The sequence below is a fragment of the Lycorma delicatula genome, chromosome 6 (assembly GCF_047948215.1).
Source record: "Lycorma delicatula isolate Av1 chromosome 6, ASM4794821v1, whole genome shotgun sequence".
Taxonomy (NCBI): Eukaryota; Metazoa; Arthropoda; class Insecta; order Hemiptera; family Fulgoridae; genus Lycorma; species Lycorma delicatula.
The window spans coordinates 122,175,021-122,198,168 of NC_134460.1; the positions used below are offsets into that span (position 1 = coordinate 122,175,021).

The 23,148-nt window shown below is 30.1% G+C and overlaps 1 protein-coding gene across 1 annotated transcript; it reads left to right on the forward strand.

Moving 5' to 3' along the window:
* Positions 1 to 4,617: 4,617 nt before the first annotated feature.
* On the forward strand, positions 4,618 to 12,851 carry LOC142326823 (uncharacterized). Its single transcript, XM_075369545.1, has 3 exons — positions 4,618 to 4,811; positions 6,473 to 6,711; positions 12,589 to 12,851. Exons 1-3 carry the CDS (start codon positions 4,754 to 4,756, stop codon positions 12,706 to 12,708), a joined length of 417 nt encoding a protein of 138 aa, XP_075225660.1. The 5' UTR covers positions 4,618 to 4,753; the 3' UTR covers positions 12,709 to 12,851.
* Positions 12,852 to 23,148: the final 10,297 nt, after the last annotated feature.

A 23,148-nucleotide genomic window follows, 5' to 3' on the forward strand; every position in this document is an offset into this window, starting at 1 on the left:
CTCTGTATTGCAATATTCCTTATTTACTAATTACTCCGAGATGAAAATCTAACTTTAGATCTCAGATGGACTCATCAACATGCCACACAATTCTAGAGATGAACAAGGGTTTTTCTTAGCCTGAGCCTGTTCTTTATATTATATGGAAGCAATTAGTTGTTACATGTATTTTAGTTGCTCTATAAAGTAATAAGCAGCACACCATGTCAGACTCACTTGAGAAAGTTGAGTTAAGTGGTTTCCTCTTAACCTTCTTCACGTGGCTTTACGTACAGTTGAAAATCAGCATGCCAAGCCCACCAAAATGTAGATATGTTTAGGCATGTTAGTGACACCTTCAATCTGGTGAATGAATGAAGTGGCCCTATATTGAACAAAATTACTCTGGAACAAATGAACTCTTGACTAGTATACTGTCCCATATTCCTCAAGTATTTTATAAGTATCACAACTATAAGAAAGACTGACTTTATTTACATAAACCAAGGAATAAAAGAATTTCTTCTGCCAACAGGTGCTTCAACAGCAAAGCAAACTGAATATTCTATTTTCAGACTAATATGAGGGCAAGTCAATTATTATCCGCAATTTAGTTATATTTTTGTTTATGTTGGTAGTACTACCGTGTTGTGTAGATGACACATGCGTGGTTTAATTGTTGTTATGTCTGTGCAGGTTTGATGCTGCTAGGTTAGTTCCATTATTGCTGCCTTGCTGTTAACCATGGCTACTCCGCTTTCTGTTTGCGCCAAAGAAGAGCAATGTGCAGTGATCTGTTTTTTGTGGTCAGAAGGTGTATCAAGGGCCGAAATTCATCGAAGACTTTTAGTACCGTTCAGGAACAGTGTGTTGCCACAACGGAGTGTCTACAAATGGATTGAAAAATTCCAAAATGGTTGCACACGCTGTTACGCATGACGAAGGAGCCGGTCGACCATTTACCGCCACAAATGAGGAAAACATTGAGCATGCACATGACATGGTTTTCTTAGACAGACGAGTAACTATCGATGAAGTGGCACATCATCTGTGAATTAGTCACGGTTCTGCCTACAAAATCATCCACAACAGACTTAGGTTTCATAAAGTCGCTGCAAGATGGGTCCCAAAACAAATCACACACAGTTGCATAAACAAACGCGGTTGGACATCTGCCAAAAACAATTGGATCGCTATGGTAATGAACGGGACATCTTAGACAGAATCATCACTGGTGATGAAACATGGATCCATCACTACGAGCCGGAGAGTAAACGGCAGAGTATGGAATGGAAACATCCAAATTCGCCCTGCAAAAAAAGTTCAAGACCCAACCATCTGCAGGAAAACTGATGCTTACGGTTTTTTAGGACACAAGGCCCAGTACTGTAACATTATGAGGAAAGCGGCACGACAATTAACAGAGCGCGCTTACAGTGAGATGCTTACTGCCAAGCTGAAGCCTGCAATTTGAAACAAACACCGAGGACTGCTGTCGAAAGGTGTTGTGTTGTTGCACGACAATGCCCGTCTACATACTGCTGCCCACTGAAACGCTCCAGATACTCAACTTTGAAGTACTGGCTCATCCCCTGTATAGTTCTGATCTTGCCTACCACTTGTTTGGTCCACTCAAAGAGGCATTAAGATGCATTGATTTACCTCTGATGAAACAGTGAAAGAAGCGGTGCATTCCTGGCTTGCAGCTCAACCGAAAACTGTTTATGAGGGCATCAGGAAGCTTGTGCAACAATGGACCAAAGTGCATTGAAATGCAAGGGGACTATGTTGAAATATTATGCACATGTAAGTTTCCTATTTGTATTGCAATAAAATTTAAACTGCATTGCGGATAATACTGACTGACCCTCGTAAAACTGGATGAACATACAATACAATAAAATATTTAATTGAAGCAGTAGATGCAACAGAACATTAATTGATAACTCACACAAATTTCAGAAAATAATTCATAAATATCCAGACATATTTATCTGGGGATATACAAGTTTGACTACTCCCAACAGTAATAAGTTCTATTTAAAATAAACAAAATAGCTTTTCTAAATAATGTAAATAACACAAAAACACTTCATTCACAACACCAAATCCACTTCTGGAAATCACCTTACTCAGTAAAGTTTTTAAAACATTAGCACTTCATCCAACAGTGCCTACCCAAGAAGTTAACGTCAAGCAAATGAAAAATCTGCTAAGTTTTTAAAAAATGTTCACCTTTAAATAAAGTGTACTATAGTATATTTTGATAAATGGTTAGATGAATATCAGATTCAGACTTAATTGTATTAAATTTGATAAAAGTGTCACATATTAGCTGTAATTAATTTTACAGAAAATTATTTTAATTTACAGATGTACTTACTAAAGTAAAGAAAGGCTTTTTAAGAATGTATTTGCTTCCAACCAAATTGCACTAAATACAATGGTGCAAAGAACTCTGAAAATTGCCAGTGCTGATTAAAAGGGAAGCTTCTAACATAGCCTTATTCTGCTGTGGTTATTGTGTATGCATTTTACATCACAGTTTCAGGCAAATCTGTTTCCTTTATTAAATTAAAGATCAGGAAATTTAAACTTTGTTATAAACAAAATCGCACATTATGTTCATTAATGATTAAGCTGAACAACAAATAGATGGTAAAATGAAGTGATAAAACTTTACAAATATAAAGAAAGATATACATGTGGGGAAACCATTCTTTGCCTATCTTCATATCATCCAGATTTGACATATTAAAAGAAAAATGTGGGAATAAATGCCACAATGGATAGCACACCATAATATCTGTTTAAATTTAGTGTAGGAACTTTGTAAACAAAGCTTTTCAGTTTGTGAGAAAGAATAGAGTACTGTTTATCATCAAGTTAAAGAAAATGTACAGATGGATAGTGAAATGAAAAATGGTTAAAAAATAACACGAACACACTCAGTCAGTACATTAAATAAAAATTATTGAATACTACACAGTTATATAGACAATGAATGGAATGCAAAAAAAAATTAAAAAATAGCATTATTAAAGATTCATCAACATATAAAATTTCTGTTTTTAAAATAAATTTATAGGAAAATCTTTTAAGTGGTTTGGTAATTTATTGCAATGAAATAATATTATGAACCTTAATTGTAATTGTAATCCATATATCATGCTAAGTTACACAACAGTAACAATAAGTAAGTTACACAACAGTTCTGTTGTGATTTGATAGTGAAAGATGATATTGTTATTGTGTAAAACTTTTTAGCGAGGATTGTTCATTCATAAATATTTATGGAAGATAAAGCCAATATTTTTAATTTACAAATATCGATTCATACGAGTGCCAAAAAGTGATCTAACATTAAATCACTGATCTCTGTATCAAACTGGATAGGGGATCCCATGTATTGGAATTTGGAAAATTTGAAGCATAAACTAGCGCCAGTAAATGAGTGGTAGAACTAAATAAAATGAAGTGCATTTGCAGAGGTAAGTGTAAGAGTAGGGATAAATCAACGTTTTAAACTGATGCAGTAGAAATGTTCAGATTTTGTATTTTGAACACTGATGTCTATATAAATTTTTTACAACTGCCCGTAAATTTCTGCTTGTGTTGTGGATAAAACTTTTTAGTTATCTGACGAGTAAAGTAAACATCCCTACAATCACGATTATGGTCGCGCAAGTATACATTGATTACATTATGATAATTTATTATGGGAGTTATCGTTTTATGGCAATTGTGAGCCTGAACGTGCTCAACTTAAATATTTCTTTTATTGCAATATGATGGACAATCGAACTAGTACAAAACAAAAACATATAGTAGTCGGAAAGGTTAGGTTAACGAAAAAAGGGGTTAGGTAAGGTTTTTTTAAATTTCTTTGTGTAACACCTGTACCCTCCACCTTATTGCCTATCATACAAAAGTATGATAGTCCCAGTACAATAATTGATAGCGATTCCTGGAAAGACATATAATTGTTTGCATTTGCAACTCGAGGACTACCGATGAACCACAAATATAATTTCAAACATCCGGACACGGAAGCTCATACACAATCGAGATTAAGTGGCGAGAAGTACGTTCCACGGTACGGAAATTGTAAGCACCAATTGCACGGGGAGTTCTTTTTCAAACGAAAATACTGGAACTAAACTACAAGCCCCGAGTTCATCATTTACGGTCCAGTCTTGCTTCATTTGTATCCTGACTATATGGTGGAGGCCCAAAACAGCTGATAACGCTACTGCTACTACAAGTTATGAGGAAGAATACTAAAGTAATTTCACCCTTCCGTCTTTTGAAACTTGTATTTTTATTAATTATATAACGTATTTTTCAACATACTCAAGTTGAAAAAGATAAGGTTGAGGACGTTCAGATTCACAATTACCCGTTTAATTTTAATTCTGATAAATTCACAACTTTTTGACCTTAACTAGAGAGATATGAATATATGTAGGATGTTACAGTACTGCTATATTATTATGAATGAACATTATTATTGATAATATTATTCGTTGTATTAAAAAAGTAACAATTATATTTATTGTTGTTAATGTATTATTTAATACTACGAATGAACAGTATTGCTGAGAAAAGATTTGGTATTTATAAGGCACTGTTGTGACGTTACGTACTAACGTTGCGTGAAAATTAGTACCAGAGATAAGCGATTTTTGAGGTTAAGTGGAAGTTGTATTACTATATAGATATGGTTTTGTTTGCTTTACAAAAGTATAGGTAGTATTCACTTTGAGGTGTTATAATGTCAATTTCGTTGGTGAAAAAAAGTCTACAGTTATTAGAATCTACTGAAATTAGAGGTTAGTATACGAGCATGCTTTGTCAATTATATTAGTTTTATTTATTTGTTAGGTTTCTTTGCAGTTACAATCTGTGTATAGCACAAATCCTGCCTTTTTAAGTTGTTTTTTTACTTTCGTATTTAGTGATTTTGAATGAATCAACAATACCCGATTTTGTTTCTTTTCATCTATATAACTATTTATTTACCGGAAATTTCCGAATATTTTTAATTATATTCCTTTAATTTTAAAATTAAGTAAAGATCTATCTAAGAATAGGTTAATACTGGAGTTTGGGAAAAAGGTTCTTGCTGTTCTTCTAGTAGATAGTATTAGACTTTAATTACTTTTGTAATATCAAATCTGGCAACATTTGCATGGTTTTGAAAGTTGTATCACTAAATATTTGTAGAAAGATTTTGATTATATTAACCTAATTATTTAAAAGTTATTGCATCGTGAAAATGGGTAAAAAATTAAATAAATTCGATATATTTTGAAATTTTATTGCAGAAAAGGGGAAAATTGAATCAGGCTGCTGAAAAAAAATGTATGGACACAGTGTGTTGCACAAAAGTGTTACAAGTGTTTTAAATTTGGAAATTTTAGTGTTAATATGCATCTTGTTCAAGTCAGCCAATGACTGAAAGATTTAGTGAAATCATGGAAAAAATTGAGTAAGAGCAGCACATAAGCAGTTGTGTTATATCAGTAATGGATTAAACATCTGCCTCAAAATAATTTTAAACCATTTGAAGAAAGCAGGTTATAAATGGCTTGAAGTTTGGGTATTTCATAATTTAACAATGAAAAAATTTAATATATCAAATTTCCATCTGTAAATTATTGCTAAAACAAAATGAAATCAAACCATTTTTGAAAGGGGCATTGCAAACTATGAAAAATTGATTACAACAGTAACACGCAGAAAAAATTGTGGTCAAAGCGAGGTTGACATTAAGAATTGGTATGTGTGTTTGCGACATTAATGGGATTGGAAAGGAATTGTTTACCATGAACTGCTACTTGGATGGTAACCAGTACTGTCAACAACTTTAAAGATAATGCCAAGTGATTAAGAAAATTCACTGTATAGACCTGATGATCTTGCATCTTCAGGCTAATATTTATTTTGGGCTGTACAGAACTCTCTTTAGCAGTATAAAGTTGGCTTGTGAAAGTCGTGTCACAGTTTTTGTCCAGAAAACAGAAGTAATGGAATTATGATAATGAAAAAAAAAATTATGATAATAAATCATATTATGATTTATTATCATAATAATATGAAAATGGAATTATGATTCACACAATGGAATTTTACCTCAAAAATGGTAAAGTTCATTCAAAATGACACATGCTTGGTACAATAAATTTCATTTGAAGTACAAAAAAAATCTTTATAAAACCCATATTTTTGTATTAAAATATGAAAAAAACTTTTCTCCAACCCTTTGTTAATTTTCTCCTTTATTACTAAGAGTTAAATTTTAAGGTATTTACAAATGCCAAGAAGATTCTACCATATTGTCTTCTTCTTCAGTTGTTAGATTAAATAAGTGCTTATTTTAAATTTTTTATTGCTCTAATGTTTTAAATCATATTTAAAATAATTATGCTTAAAATTTTATGTTGTAATGTCATTGAAACTTAAAATTAATTTCTTGCATTTTTCTTTGTAGGTAATCGTAACAAAAGAAGTTATAAAGATTCATCAAAATCTGAAAAGTTATCTGTAAAAAAATCAAACTCTGATAGTAAAGTTTGTAAAAGAAATACACAAGAGTCAAACTTTGTTAAAACTTTAAAGAAAATTCAAAAGGAATATAAAAGAGAGAAAGATAAGGATAAAACTGAATTAAATTTACAAAAATTAAAGACTTTGAATGAAAATTTGATTGAAAATAAAAAAGTTACTGAGGTAAGGAAAACTATCTTATTCTCATATTTTTTGTGTAATTAAAATGTTGGTGGAATGATAAGTATACTACTTACTCAATCAGCTGCTCCCATGTTTAATCTGCAACAAGGATAATTTTTTAATAATTTCATTCCACTTCTAAGATGATCATATATTATCCACATCATCATAATTAAAATTTGAAAAAAGAAGCTAATTTGGATATCTTTCTGTATGTTTGTTAAATGCTACAATCAAATAGTTGTATAAAAGTGATACAAGACAAAGTTTTCTGAAAATGTACAATCGTTTTTAACAAAAATAAGTGTGCAATGACAGCCTTACCGTGGCGGCTCGTGTATAGGCAGTGTGGAACTGCAGCAACCCCTATTTCCACTTGATATTATCAATAACATTTAATATGAGTCCTTTTTTCTGTATACTTGTACAATATATAATCCTTAAGCTTAATATCAGTAGCCATCCCCCAGTTTATGAAAAAGATACAAAAATCTTTGTATGGAACTGTGCACCTCACAGTTCCAGCAGTGTGGTGTTTGGCTGTTGTGTGCCTATGCACATTGGAAGCTGCATGCGAGGGAGAAAGCACTGTAGCTTTCGTAGTGTCGACCCTGGCATGCTGGTGGAAGGTAATTTTTTCCTCAGCGTGTGTATGGAATGTTCTTGTTTGTTCCCTTTTATAGTTTAGTCGGTAGAAGGAATATATAAGTGGTTTAGTTGTTTTTTCAGTAGTGATAAGAAGATGGTGGAAAGCAAGGGCTCTTTGATTTCCAAATCTGTCCAAAAACATGCTGGAAGGGCAAAAGAGAAGGTAATTAGTAAAAACTAATTACGCATTTGTTTCTGTGTACATAGAAATTTAAATTAAGCACCATTGGACTACAGTGTTTTAAGCAAATTTTAAGTAATTTTATTAAGTTATTATCTAATAATACTAAAAAAAATATTATTTGTATTGACATTTTGTTATTTATTCGGTTCGATTAAACTAAATACGCAGTTTTTAAGCACAGTGTGCTTTTAAAAATCGTTTACCTTATTCTTGAATGTGATAAAATGTAGAATAAGATTATTATCCTGCTTCCAGCTATTCTGTTTGATTCATTATTCTTTCGGTTCTTTTATTTTATAGAAAACTTTAACCATGACCTTGAAAAGGCCCAGAAAATTTTTCTGGAGCAGCATCCCTACTAAGTTTAGCCACAAGCCGCCACTGCAGCCTTATCTAAGGCAAATAAGGAATTAAGTGGTTTTCATCATCTAATTCACTTAGTCAAATACTTCCGTTAGACATATTAGCATATCAAGTGCACTGAAATGCTGATAATATTCAGTTTTACAAGTGACACCTTCACCTCTTTACTGTAAGGAACAGGTTGTAGAATGATTTTCATTCAAAGAAAACAAATCATTACTTCAGAGAAAGTTTTTTTATGTTGACGTGTTAAATAATTGTTTATTATTATTATTATTATTATTATGCTTTTACGGCCAACATGGGACCACTTAAGTCGATTTTAGTTGGATCTTTTCTGAGAAAAGCGTGCTATTTTACTCTTTCGAGCTGCCCAGTATTTCTTCATCCGTTCAGATCTTGCTTTCTTTTCTTCATCTGTAAACACCCTCTTCGTTGTATTTTGTCGTTTGTCTGTCTTTTGTTTAAATCTAATGCTTTTATCTTTTAGCTTTGTAATTTTTCCAGTTTTATTCTGTAGGTCAGTCAGGGAAATTCCCAATTCTTTCATATCTTCTCTAATTTCTTTGATCCATCCTACTTCTAGCTTTTGGAACCAGAGCTTTTCAATGATATTTCTTGACAGTCTTGTTTGCGGTGTCCTTATGAGATGACCGAAGAAAGAGATTCTTTTTTTCCGCATAGTATCAGTAACAGGCTCTATTTCTCGATACACCACCTCATTTGGCACAATCCACCATTGGCCTTCTTTTTGGTGTTTTTTATTGATACACGTTCTGACAATTCTCCTCTCTATTTTCAGAATTTTTTCAATTCGGTTTTTCTGAGTGATTTTGAAAAGGGTCTCGCTTCCGTAGGTGACTTCTGGCTGTACTACAGTTTTATAATGTTTAAGTTTTGTTTTAGCAGAAAGGCATTTTTTGTAATATGTTGACCAAGTTAATTTTTGGGATTTAATCATTTTATTTGTCCTGTTTTGCCATGTCACTTTTTCATTTAAATTATAAGTTATTATTTCCCCTAGATATTTAAATTGTTTTACTATTTTAATTTTCTGATTGTTTACCATAATGTGCTCTATTACCAGAGGATCTATGGCCATTAGTTCAGTTTTTTCAAAAGAGATATGAAGCCCTATCTTTTGTGCTAGGTTTTGAAGGCTCATGATTTGTGTTTTGGCTTCTTGAATATTATTTGCTAAAAGAGCGAGGTCATCTGCAAATCCTAGGCAATTTAGTGTGATGGAGTTTTTCTTAGTACCCATTTTTATATTTTTGGGATTTATTTCATATCATTTTCTCATGACAAATTCAAGGGCGCAGTTAAAAAGGAGTGGTGAGAGGCCGTCTCCTTGCCTCAATCCAGTTTTTATGTAGAAGGGTTGAGAGAGTTCACCTCTGAATTTCACTCTGGACTGGGTATTGGTTAAAGTTAATTTTATCATGTTTACGAGTTTAGGGTGAAGGCCCAGGTTTCTCAGAATATTCAGCATGGATGGTCGGTGTATACAATCATAGGCCCTTTTAAAGTCGACGAAGGTGATTATTAGTTGTTTTTTCCGTCTTTTATATAAGTCCATCATAAGTTTTAGGGATATTATTTGCTCCGGGCAACCTCTCCATGGCCTAAATCCCCCTTGGTATTCCCCAAGTTCCAGTTCAAGTTGGTCTTTGCATCGGTTGTATATGATTCTCGACAGGATTTTGTATGTGCAATCCAGGAGAGATATGCCTCTGTAGTTTTCAGGATTAGTTTTATCCCCTTTTTTATGTAATGGATGGATGAGGGCTGTGGTCCAGTGTTCTGGAAGTTTTTCTTCGTTCCATATTTTCACGAGGCATAGATGTAGGGAAGTTTTGACTGAATAAACTGATGAGTGTTTCCAGAGTTCTGAGAAAAGCTGGTCTTCTCCGCTTGCTTTGTAGTTTTTTATTTCATTTAAGGCTGCGAGAACTTCTTGAATTGTTGGCGGGTTGATATTTACTGGTGAAGTTTTAACTGGAGTTTCAGTGTCAATCTCAAAAAGCACTGGGGGGGTCGTCACAGTTGAGGAGTCTATTGAAGGTTTCTGCCAAAATTTCAGCATTTTCTTTATTGGTGTGGGCCATATTTCCTTTTTTTCCTCTCAGCATAAGGGTGGGTGGTTCATATCTTTGAAGAGCCTGACCAAAAATTTTATAATAGTCTCGGAAATTAGTTTTCTTGGAACTTTCTTCTATTTGCTGAATCAAGTTTTTTTGGGCTTGTCGTTTGGTTCCTCTTATAATTTTCTGAGTTATTTTCCTTTGTTTGGTGAATTCATGGTTAGATTCTTCAGTTTTCTGGGTTTGGTGGTTGATCCAAGCCCGGTGTCGGTCTTTGACTGCTTTGTCACATTCTTCATTCCACCATTGGTGTTTTTTTCTTGGGTTTATAGGGGCTAGTTCTTCAGCTATTTCTTTCAGTTGGGATGTCAGTTCTTTTAAATTATTAGTTAATTTGATTTTTTTTGTTGTTTCTTCAAAGATGGCATTGTTTATTAATTTATGTGGATCATAAGCTCTTTTGTTTTTAGGTTGGGATTTTTTCTTTTTATGCGGGGTGAATTTTATTTTAAAATAATTGTTTATATATATATATATTTCTTTAATTTTAAGAATAATATAAAAATTACATATTATCTTCAGTAAAATTATAAGTTACTCTCCAAAACATTTTTCTATAGTTATTGAATGAAATAGAATTTTTTTGCAGCTTAATTTTTTCCTTCTTTTTCTAAGCAAAAGTTTTAATTAATTGTTCATTGAGTTATAGAGAAAAATAGTATAAAAGACTTAATTTTTTACTAAATGTTTTACTAAATTATTTTTTAAAAATCATATACTTTGATCAAGTAATTTTAAAAATATAATCTGTAAAATATATTACAAAAACATATACATATATTTATATATATTTTAAAAATAATTCAAACATAGCATTGCCTATGTAATCTTAAATTATTGATAGTAGTAATTGTTACTAATCGTTAATAAATAACTCACTTTGTAGTGTACTAAAACAATGCTCACTTATTTTGGAATGTTTGGTTCATGGACAATCTTTGGGCTTGATTTTTAGTTGTAACTTATGTAAGGAAAGTTTTAGTTTCTTTTTAGTTCCTATTAATATTATTAGTTTATAAAAATATTTAATATAACAGATAAATTAACCCAAATATGAACACTAATGCATGATGAAAAGTTTGAGGAAATATTGAATTCACTGGAAAATGCAGCTTGGCAAGCATTCAAAAATGTTACTCAGAATTTTTTGGGTAATCGAAAGGCGGAAAATTACCGTGATATTGTCAACAATCTTATAACATTTTACAAAAATTTGGGTTGTAATGTGTCCTTAAAAGTACACTTCCTGCATATGCACCTAGATTTCTTCCCAGAAAATCTTTGCGCAGTGAGCGATGAGCACGAGAAACACTTTAATCAGGAGATTTCAACTATGGAAAAGAGGTATCAAGGCAAATGGAATCCTGGTATGCTGGGCGATTATTTTTGGACCATCAAGAGGGATGCTCCACAGGCGAATGTAGCAGAAAATTGTCATTGCTTACTTTCTAGGCGAGTCAAATATTTGAATATTGTGTAGTTAAGAATACAGAAAGTATTAAAATGTTTGAAATTATAAATGCCTGTCTCTTGGAAACCTTGCTTGATGGGGGAAAACTAATATCATATTTGAATTCAGGAGAAAAAATATTATCAGAATCACATACTTTTCATCCTGAGATAAAGAAAAAGTCTTTTTTGTTCCCCAGTGCTAAAAAAAAAAGGATTCTTTATTCAGCGTGAGAAAAAGCAGTTGCACATGGCTCCATCCACCACTTTCTCCTACTAAAGCAGTCCGTTGTCATTTAATTTACAGATTGATTAATTTAATTTCTAAACATAGATTATTTTTATTTATATTTGTATTTTTAATTACCTATTATTATTATTTATTAATTTTATTTTATTAATAAAAGAAAGGCATTATTAATTAATATTCAGCAATAAAGATTCTTTATTTAGCATGAGAGTCCTTGCACATGGCTACACCCACGACTCTGTCGCACTGGAAGCTAGAAGAAAGGGATTTAGTTAATATTTTGCAATAAAAAAATTATTTTTTGTTTAGCAGGAGAGAGTATAGTGTGCGCAGTCACCTGGTTCAGTCTGCACCAAACATGTAGTCCGCTCTGTGCTAATAGCAGCAGCTGGACTGGCAACTAACACAACTTCATTTGAACACCCATATGTCTGAACGAACAAGACTGTGTTCCTAAGCCAACTTCGTGTTATCAATATGGATAGCATTAAAATTATACTTCTATTAAAAACTCTTAAATTCTATATCTACCCACTCCTTAAGCCTATTTTAAATATAAAAACAATAAAATGTTGAAAAAAATATTCTCTACACACTAATATTTCTTTTCTTAAAATATTTCTGTAAAATACTTAATATTGTCTTAGAAATGACGATACGATTGTGTAGAGAGTTTAGGGGACAGAGCCCCCTGGCTAGATGGTCTGGCAAGTGAAGCAAGCCTGACCAGCTAGTATGAGATTATTACTCAAAAAATTGATTCATAAATCAGCTTGTAATTAAAATAATCTTATCGTATGAATCTTGGTTTTTTATGATTACTTCCTTTTGTTTTTCAGTTTTTTAAGAGAGCATCAAAGAATAGAGAAGTAAAAATAGTTGAAAAAGAGGAAGAACAATCTACTGTATTTACTGAAGAAGATTTTGCAAAATTTGAAAGAGAATATGTATTTGAATAAATATGAATAAATATTGTTTAACATTATCATGAATGATCATACTATTGGCATTTTATGTCTTTCTGTATGTATTTTTGTATTCACATATTATACATTATGGGTTATAGTTTCACCATTTTATGAACCAATCTCATTATTATTTCCTCCTGTACGTTATGCTTTAATAATTCCGGCTTTAATTATGCTTTTATTTATTGGAAGTCTAGTTTTATTTACTGCAATTAAAATTAGAAAATAATATTACAAACTGTATAGAATAACATTGCTAAATAAATGATTTATGTATATTTATAATTTTTTTCTTTTTTTTAAATTTAGTATGAAATAAACCAATTACCTCATAAATTATTGTTTCTTTCTGCTCAGTTGGAACTATTATAGTTCTGGCATTATGCCAGATAAATAATGTCACCATAGATGACTAGTACATGAAGTTGAGAAAAATATGCACCTCAGCCAAATTGGGCAGTGTTTATATACATCAATCAAAATATAAATATTTGTTTTGAGATTTGTATTCAGAGTCAAATCAAATTTAAGAATATTAGTTTTGTAAATATTAACTAATTTTATATAAAATTGGTGTTAAATGCATTATACATTTTGTTAAATATCATCAAAATTAATACAAGTAATTAAAATACAGTTTCTCCTCAAAGATGTCTGGTAGAACATTTTTGAAAAGTATTTTACATCAATAAGCCATCTTTGATATGAATAGTATTGGAGTAATGAAATTAAAAGTTTTGTATTTATTACTTAATGTTTTTTTATAATATCTAATATTCAATGTTAATTAAAGAAGAGTACATTTGAAATTATTTAATTTTTAAATGTAAATTATAACAAGTATGATAAATATAGGAAAAGGTACTTACATATTAGCCTGTCAACTAAGAAATTGCAAACTTTTGGGTTATTGTTAATATCACTCTATATAACTATTATATTACCATTTTTATAACCATTTATACTTATTTGTTTTATAAATATAATTTAACCAAACTTAACCTATGCTCGCTTCGCTCGCTAACCTTAACACAGTAATATTTTGAGTATTTTAATAATAAATTCAGTAATTATTGCAATTATTTATTATTTAAATAATCAAAACATTACTGTTAATTAGTTGAAGTTAGCGAGTGAAGTGAGCGTAGGTTAAGTATGGTTAATTTATATCTATAATTTGTTTTAAGCAATGATAATTTATGATAATTTGTTTTAAGCAATAATAAGCATTATTGCTTATAATGACCATAATGATCATTATGGTTATGGTCGACGGGCTAATACGTAAGTACCTAGAAAAATATATGTGTATTATGTTGCATGATTGTGTATTTTAAAATATTGTAAATGTATATATATCAATTACTGAGGATCAAAAGTTGATATCTCCATCCACCCTTCCTAATTTTTGGAAAGTAGCAAAAAACTTCAAAATAAAAACCTCATAACCAAATATTATGTCACTTAAAAAACAATTAAAAAAATGGGAATAACATATTTCAGGGACATTCACATTGTAATGTAATTTTAATTTTAACTTTTTTGATTCTCAAAAGTGGAGTCAGGAAGTTAAGTACAAAATAAAATTTAGAATTGTAGTTTTGTTTCAAGTAAAATTTAACTTCAAATTTTATCTCAGTGTCGTACCTAACTGACCATGATGTTTTTGATATAATAGAAAAAACTGTTTGTTAAAAAAAAACCAACAACAGTTTTCTATAAATTAATTTAATACAAAAATACTTTCATTTATTCATTAACTGAAAACACAGATAAGAAATAAATAAACAACTTTAAACAAAAAAAAAATCATTCTAAAATATAAGTTCTTAATTCATTTTCAATAATTTTATTTTTTTGACATGGTTTTCTTCTTGTTGGTAGTTAATATGTATTGAATCACTTGATGCAATAAGTGTTTTATAGAAATTAAGTTTATTAAAGTTTTCATTTTGTATCCAGTTATTACCATAATATTTTGACATTAATCTATTATTTTCAAGTGTAGGTAAATTTTGCATTGGGATATCTCTTGGATTAATCACGTTGATGAGGGTAGTGTTTTTTAACAACATTCATGAATTTGTGTGTATTAAGTTTATAGTTTTCTTTGTTTTTACTACAATTCTTGAAATTTCTTTTGATTTGAAATCTTTTACTTCGAGCAAAACAACATGCCATTTATCTGGGGGTAGATGTTTATCTGTGTTATCACATCACTGCTCAATTATATTACAATATTCTAATGGTAATAATGTTAATTTTAATGTGGAAGTCTTGCAAATTAAGGAAGCATTACAGTAGACTTATATAGATTTAAAGTTATTCAGATACTTAATTCCATTCTTTATAATACTAATTTATACTAAGTTATATGGCATCGACTTCTACGATTAGATTAGCTCTTATCACATTGTTTAAAAATAGAATAAAATCAGTAATAGGATCGTAAAAAAAGACTATAAAGGGACGACGATAAATGATAAAGGGAAAAGACGATTTAAGGGTGTACAAGGCCTTTCATTTAAATAAATATAAAACTGAAACATTTAAATAAAGCAACGGTCTTATAACGGTCAACGGTTATATAAACGGTCTTGAATTTACATAAAACACAAGTAAATGTAACATTAAACACATTAAAGTGAAATACTCAAAAATTCCAGACAATATAAATTATGAAAACCAAAGGGTTTTCATAATTTATATTGTCTGGAATATATTTTGTTCAGGTGTAATTGGCTTCTCATAGGGGGGATCTTCATTCAAACAACAAACTGACTTTCATCAAAGGCTTACTACAAATGGGAAAGTAATCCACTGGCATGAAAGTAAGCAACTATTTTTTCTTTGCCATTTTCTAAATTAGCAGCAATATTGTTTCTTAATCCATACTTCTTTCTGAGGTTTTTTTACATTGTACTCCTTTCAAGTAAATGCTTAACGGTAGTGAGTGATTGGTAACATGCACTGCACATTGGTCTTGTTCACTGGTTAGCATATATGAATTTGTTATTTGTGTGTAACCAATTTTGAGCCTGTCAATGACACTTGTTCCAGGTAAGACTGTTTAAACACAAATAAACATGAACAGTCTTAAATTATAAAATAAAGAAAAATGGTCACACTTAAAATTTATAATAAAAAAATCAAATCATAATTTATGGTAAAAATGAACTGAATGGTTTTTAATGAATACAAAACAATTATCAATAAAAATATAAATTATAGTATAAAATCTTTTAGTTTTTAAATTAATCATAAAAAATAAATAAATGCAAATTCTAATAATACTTGGAAATAATGTAAGAGTCATTATCGAACTATTGACGTGATTATAAATACAAATGAAATAACTTTTGAGGCAATGGATATCTGATTTTATGAGAAACAAATTTTAAACTTTTGAGTAAACCAGTAAAGTAAAAAAAGAAGAAGAAAAATTCCCTTATTTAGATAAAAAACATACAAACATTTACAACTGTTTAACTATGACTTTTATTTCATCATAAAAATTTAGATTTGAGTAACATATTATACACCATTTCAGATTTTTACATTTATTACAAATGAATTTTCTGTGTGTATATATATATATATATATATATATATATATATATTATATATAATATATAAATAACAAAAGAAAAAAACAACAATAATTATAATAAATATCATTACTAGCATGTTCTAAAATTGTAAATTTACTCAATAACAAAGTAATTTGTGCCAGTGACAAATCTTGTCAACCAGGAAAACATGAGAGTTTAAAAATTGTTGCAATAATCTTAATAAAATTACAAAAGATTAATTAATATCTTATTAATTAATTTCTTGAATCAGCGAGAATCTGTGTTTCCATGCAGCCTTACAATAGAGGCTCAGATTTTTCTCAACTTAAATATTATTTTTTAGTTCATCTAAGGGTAAAGTTCTTTTTCCATGGTACAGTGAAATAGGTCACAGTCTTAAATCAAATCAGGAACTTTTTACATATTATAAATTAAATCCCTAATAAGGGAGTCTTATTCTTTAAGACTTTGGGGGTTGGTGTCTTCATGGGCCCAGCTTCTGCAACACTTCTTCCCACTACACACTGAGCACATACACTACACCAAGAACACTTTACAAATTATAACATATTTCGTTACACAACTATACAATAATATTCAACATTTCTTCTTTCATTTACACTCAGCAATGTTGTTGACACCTTACAAAGTACAACTGTAACCCAAGGTGAAAACTATTGTGCCAATGGATGGATGGCTCTACATAGTGAGTCTTGAACGATGTCCTCTGGGCACCTGCGTGAACCCAGTTGTATTTAGCTGTAGCTCCAGTATGCGTGTGGTCTGCTGCAGTGGTCCATTATATCACCAGTACTCATGGGAACTGTCCCTTCCAAAAAATTCTCCCTCCTCAGTGGTTATTGGTTCACTTGAAAAAACCAACAAACCTGAAATCTTAAAAAGATTTCTACCAACATTGTCAGTTGAAGATGTGCCTGGTGATGATGGATCTAGATATAAAATTAACAAAGCCAAAAAATTATAAGGTTTCTTGTAGTCTCATTTAAGGAAGAAGCTTTAATGAAAGCTTTGCAAATGTGCAAAGGTTTCACCTTTCCTTATTAGTAAGTCCATTGTTACAGCATGTGGTGTCAGTAAAAAAACTCAGAAGTTAATCGAAATCAAAGATGACGTTCAGGTTTAGAAGGTAATGGCCCTTAGGTTCATAGCAAACGATGAGGTGATGGTTAAACCCACATAAAACCCTGAATTCCAGCAAGGTTATCTTCTGCTGTACCTGGCTGATACTGAACCATCTAAGATACCAGAAGAACACTGTCACCGCAATCAGTCACTTCTGTTCAAAGGATAATGAGAAAGTAAAATGGTGTTGATGTACTAACATCCTTGCTTATTTTAATTTTTTCCACTCCGATGATTCCTAAGCGAATAAAAGTAGGTTGCCTGTCTGTTCATCTGTGACCATACATTCCATTTACATAAAGATATAAGAACACTGTATTTAATAATATGAAGCTTTTTTACTTACTAAAGGTTAATTTACAATGTCTGTTTAGAAGTTATAGCATTTTATTTTACTCTCTTATATAAAATACAGAACAAATTAATTTATTATTAAAAAAGTTTTTATTTTAATTCATCTTAAATTACTTACCTATTTATTTTATATAACTATGTGTAGTTTTATATTAACATAAATATACTCATATCCACATGATCATACGTGTCTTATTTACTCCAAATACATTCAAATATGCATAATTTAATATTTATGTTAGTGCAATCACAAGAAAAACTGAATATCGATATATAAAAGAATGGCTTATTAGTCATAAATCTAACTAAACTTAATCTCTAATAGTGCTTTTTAATATTGTTATCTATGCATGCTATTTGTATTACTACTTTTAGAAGAGATGCATCTGTCACGACCGACACGTGACTCGTCGTGATTGGGATGGCCTAGATTTTTTAGATTTATGACAACATCCAGGGCCAAGGTCCATGCCCTTTACCTCAATGACCTTGACCTATGAGATCAAAATCAAGATTGTACCAGAAGCAGCAAAATTATACTATTATCAATGCCAAAATTACATAGTTTTTAATGCAAGAGGCAGTAAAGAAGAACTAAAATACTGGCTATAAAAAAGTTAAGAATGCTATTTGTTAACTACGATTGCACTTAACCAAAATACATCTATAACAAAATGAAAACATGTATTTAAAGGAATTGTAGAAATCATTACTGTAGGCAGAAGGTAATGGAAATAGATGTTTGACATATTTATAATCTAATTAGTAGTGACAAGTTTTTAAATGATGCGATTACAGAGAAAATGAAATTCAAGAACATTCACATTATAGAATTGAATGTGCAAGAATATTAAATCGATATGGACATATAAGGTATAAGTAGCAGAAAAGGTGTTGGAAATGACTGGAGCAATGTATAAACAAGAAAGAAAATGATTTAGTAGGAATGAGGAGGTGGATAATTAATTGTAAAATATGCTGCATTATATACTTTTTTTAAATTAAAAAGAAATTTTCTGAAAAAAAAAACAAATAATTAAATGAGGCTGTTACTGATATCCAAAAATAATAATAACCTAACAATCTTTGGATTTTATATTCATAATTTAGTCATTCATACGTTTCATTGTTCTCAAAATTGCATGTTTTATTATACAAATTTATGAACAAAATTCTACGTATAAAAAATTTAACATATCTTTTATTTGTTATGTCTCAAAATTTTTCCGTATTTTAGGTAAGTAAAAACATTTATCAAAGTATATAAATTAATTTAAAAAAATTGTACTATTATATGCACTACATCAGAATATTTACAAGGGTATATACATTGTACTTGTGTTTAAACAGTTTATTAGCTAAGCATATTATTGTATAATATAATATATTACTTGTATTATATACAAATATTTATATTATTACTTATAGTATTTATAATTTATACTGTAGAAAATATGAAAATTTATTCCTATGACATTTTATCCCTAAATTGTTAATTTTTAAATCGATCTTGTATCGTACATCTATGATTTGGTACAGTTACAGATACATTATATATATAATTGAAATTAGTTAATGAGGCATGTAACACACTGTCTCTTACAAATCGCAAATGAAAATAGTTAAATGAATCAAATATGACATTTAATTTCATATTAAAGGTACATGTCATTTCCTACAAAAACTTACATTAATTTTTTTTATGTAGTCACCATCTACAGAAGGTCTTTGTATATTGTTCAGAATTTACAATTGACCCGGCTTCCAAGTCACTGTATACTATGCATTATATTACAGGTTCAGTATAAGTTCTTATAAAGGATAATTAACTTCAATGTGTACTTAAAAAAAAAAAAGCTAGTTATGAATAAAAATGATAAAGGGGTGGCGAAATATAATCAACAGTTGCTTATTACTTATAAATTAAGAGATAATGAAATGAAACATCTGTGCATAAAAGTAAATTGGGCGATTACTTTCTGTGGAATTTATTCGTACACTTTGCTCAGAATCAAATTCTCTACAAGTTTTGTTTAAAACTTGAATGTGTTTTTTTACCTATTTAACAAAGTTATTTTACGTCAAACATGAAATATTATTTTTTGACACCCAATCTTTTGTCTTTAACCTGAAATTTCTTGAAAATTATTAAAAATACAAATTATTCGGGAACCTATATTTTTTTCAGTTATTCAGGTCAGATTTTATATAAAACCACTGGATTGACCCTTTAATTTGTGTACCAAGAATAATAATATAATTATAATTGATACTTGTACTTGCTGGATTTCAGCAAATTTTGATAAAATATTAAATATTATAACTGAATTAAATACAGAGTTGCATCAACAGCATTGTTATACTATTAACAACTAGAAGATTTAATTTTGTCGACATGACAAAAATCATTTTTTTTTTAGACCTTTGAAGATGTATCTATATATATATACATAAATATATATGAATTTTATAAATATATATATATATCTTTATTTAGTCACGAAAACTTTACACCTGATTTTAAAAAGTAACTAAAAAAGATTCTGGATTTTTTAAAGATTATCTTAAAAAAAAAATAGAACTGCCGTTTTTATTAATAAATTTATTTATTTCAACAAAAAGTAATGCAGCCCACCACTATGTATGAAAAGCATAACAAATTAACATCGTTATTAAAAAAACTCCATACCAAAATACCTACTAGACATTAGAAAAAGACGAGTGTCAAATTTGTTATAAGGTAATCCCCCACCATATTTAATTTGACAGTAAAGAAGGCAACTGGAAAACGAAAAAAAACAGGTAACCAAGTTTTTTCATATAAATTAAATAGAATTTATTTAATTTAGGTATTATTAAAGTCACTAAGATGGGGCCAATGGAACAAATGATCAGGAACTCATGAGGTGAAAACGTACAGCAAGAATGAGATATGTTTTTATATTCTGTATGAGCTTTATTGGAAAATTGGCTTATATTAGTTATTTGTGAAAATGTATTTTCACAAATAACACATTTAGTAATTTTCCATACTTTCTGCAGCCCATGTTAAAGAATGTATTTAAAAATATATTACAGTTATCTTTAACTGATAAGCACATGAATTGGAGAGAGAGGTTTTGTTGTTTATTTTTGATTGAATTTATTCTTATTAATACATATTTATATATTTTTTTGTAAAGTCTATCTTTTCAAGACGCATATCCCTCTGTACTAATGTACTGCATATATAAATCAACTTGAACCACCTAAGTACAGAAATTAAAAAGTAAATAAGATGACACTTCGCTTATTTTTTCATAACTTTGCAATAGCACTTTCGTGGCAACCCACATCTTCAGTTGTAATTTTTAAACCTAACTACATACTAAACTTAAAGACATTTAAATATATATGTATATAAATTTTTTTGATAATATATGTAATTTCAATTTTTTTGTCATATTAAAATTGAATAAAAATTAAGAATTAAACTATACAAATTTTTTTTTAATTTAAAATAAAAATTACAATTTAAAACTTTTTTAAATTTATATAAAAAATTAAGTTATGTAAATTAAAAACTACGTAAAAACGACCCAGAATTGATAAAATTAAAAATAAATAGGACAAAATATACTGTGTATCTTGGCAACTTCTTTTATCTATTTAGCCTCAGCAGCCACCATAAGGTATTACTTCAGAAGATGATATGTATGAATGCAAATGAAGTGTAGTCTTATACAGTCTCAGGTCTACCATTCCTGAGATGTTGGTTAATTGGATCCCAACCACCAAAGAACACTGATATCCACAATCTAGTATTCAAAGCCGTATAAAAGTAACTGCCTTCACTAGGATTTGAACCTTAGAGCTCCCGACTTCGAAATCAGCTGATTTACGATGAAGAGATTACTACTAGACCAACCCAGTGGGTCTGTGTGTCGTGGCTACCCAGTGTACAGTACTGTATGAATTTAAATTAAATTAAATTGGATTTATGTACTATCATTATTTTTATCTGAATAAGTGCTGCCATCTACTATAACCCTTATAAGTGTCTTCATATACATCAAGTTGAATTTCCTATTATATTTATATATATAATTATGCTGAAATATATATATATATATATATATATATATAATCTCTAAACTTTTATTATTATTATTATTATTATATTTCTTAATCTCTAAATTGGTTTGATTATCGGAAATAGTATGTTTATTATTAATGAGGTGGTCAGAGCAACATTAGAAAAACAGTGTCATACTTGTTCAAGAAGGTCTGATTTTAAAAGATCTAGTATTTTTTTTTATATTAGTGAAACTATTATAATTATCACTAGTATAGTTATGAAGTACAATAAAATAAAAAACGAACATATAAAAAAATCGAAACATATTTTTACTTAAAGGTAGAGCAAATAATATATTTCCAAAATTTATGGAGTTCAATGTCAAGCGTATTGAATTCCAAAGCAAATATAATAGAGACAAATTCAATAATATTGTATATAATTTTAAGAAAAAAAATTTGCTTATAAAATGTAGTACAAATTGAAAAAAATATTAAATTTTTTTTCTCTCAATATTTCTAAAGAAATAGATACCTTAAAGGGTAGTTTACCTACACAACTATTTGAGTTTTATAATTTGGAAAGAATACAAATGCGAAAGTTGTTTTAAAATGATCAAAGAAATATATTAAAAAATTTTTTTTTTTTTTTTTTCATTGAATTCAACGAAAAATTCATCAACATTACCAATCCTGAATACATAATTAAGAGGTTTACCGTAAGGACCTAAATTTGCGTTATCGCTAACATTAAATAATCACGAGCGAGACGGTTACACACAAACCGTTGTCAACAAAAAAACTTCATTATAAATATTGAAAACACCATTAGAACTGCTGAGAATATAAGTAGTGCGGAAATAGGCGTAGTAGCGCCAAAATTCAATATGGCGGCGGTCGGTCATCTTGGATTTGAAGATGGCGGGTGTCGGCCATATTGGAATCCAAGATGTCGAATGGTCGCCATATTTTGACGTCAGTAAGATGTCGGGGGGTTGCCTGCCATCTTGTGACGTCGGTGGCGCTACTAGCGCCAGTGTTGCCAATGTGGTTGGTAGTATTGATGATCAGCTGTAGACTCAGTGTTGCCAACCTGATCTCGAGGATGTTCCTGATCGTCATGATTACTGCACCGGGAGGCGACGTCTGCGTGCGTACGTCAGCGGAGCAACGTAGGATATTTCGCGCGAGATGCGATGCTCGAGTGAAGAGTCGACCGTCCAGTTGCAGTGCAGGAATTTGAATCGCCGCATGTGCAACAGCCGTTAGTGTGTACGTGCGAACTGGGTCGTCGATTCTAAGAAGA

Excerpts from the sequence above, each read along its gene's own strand:
- LOC142326823 (XM_075369545.1), top strand. The coding sequence starts at position 4,754 with ATGTCAATTTCGTTGGTGAAAAAAAGTCTACAGTTATTAGAATCTACT. Across the intron at positions 4,812-6,472 it reads AGAATCTACTGAAATTAGAG|GTAATCGTAACAAAAGAAGT; the intron begins GTTAGTATACGA and ends TTTTCTTTGTAG. Across the intron at positions 6,712-12,588 it reads AAAATAAAAAAGTTACTGAG|TTTTTTAAGAGAGCATCAAA; the intron begins GTAAGGAAAACT and ends TTTGTTTTTCAG.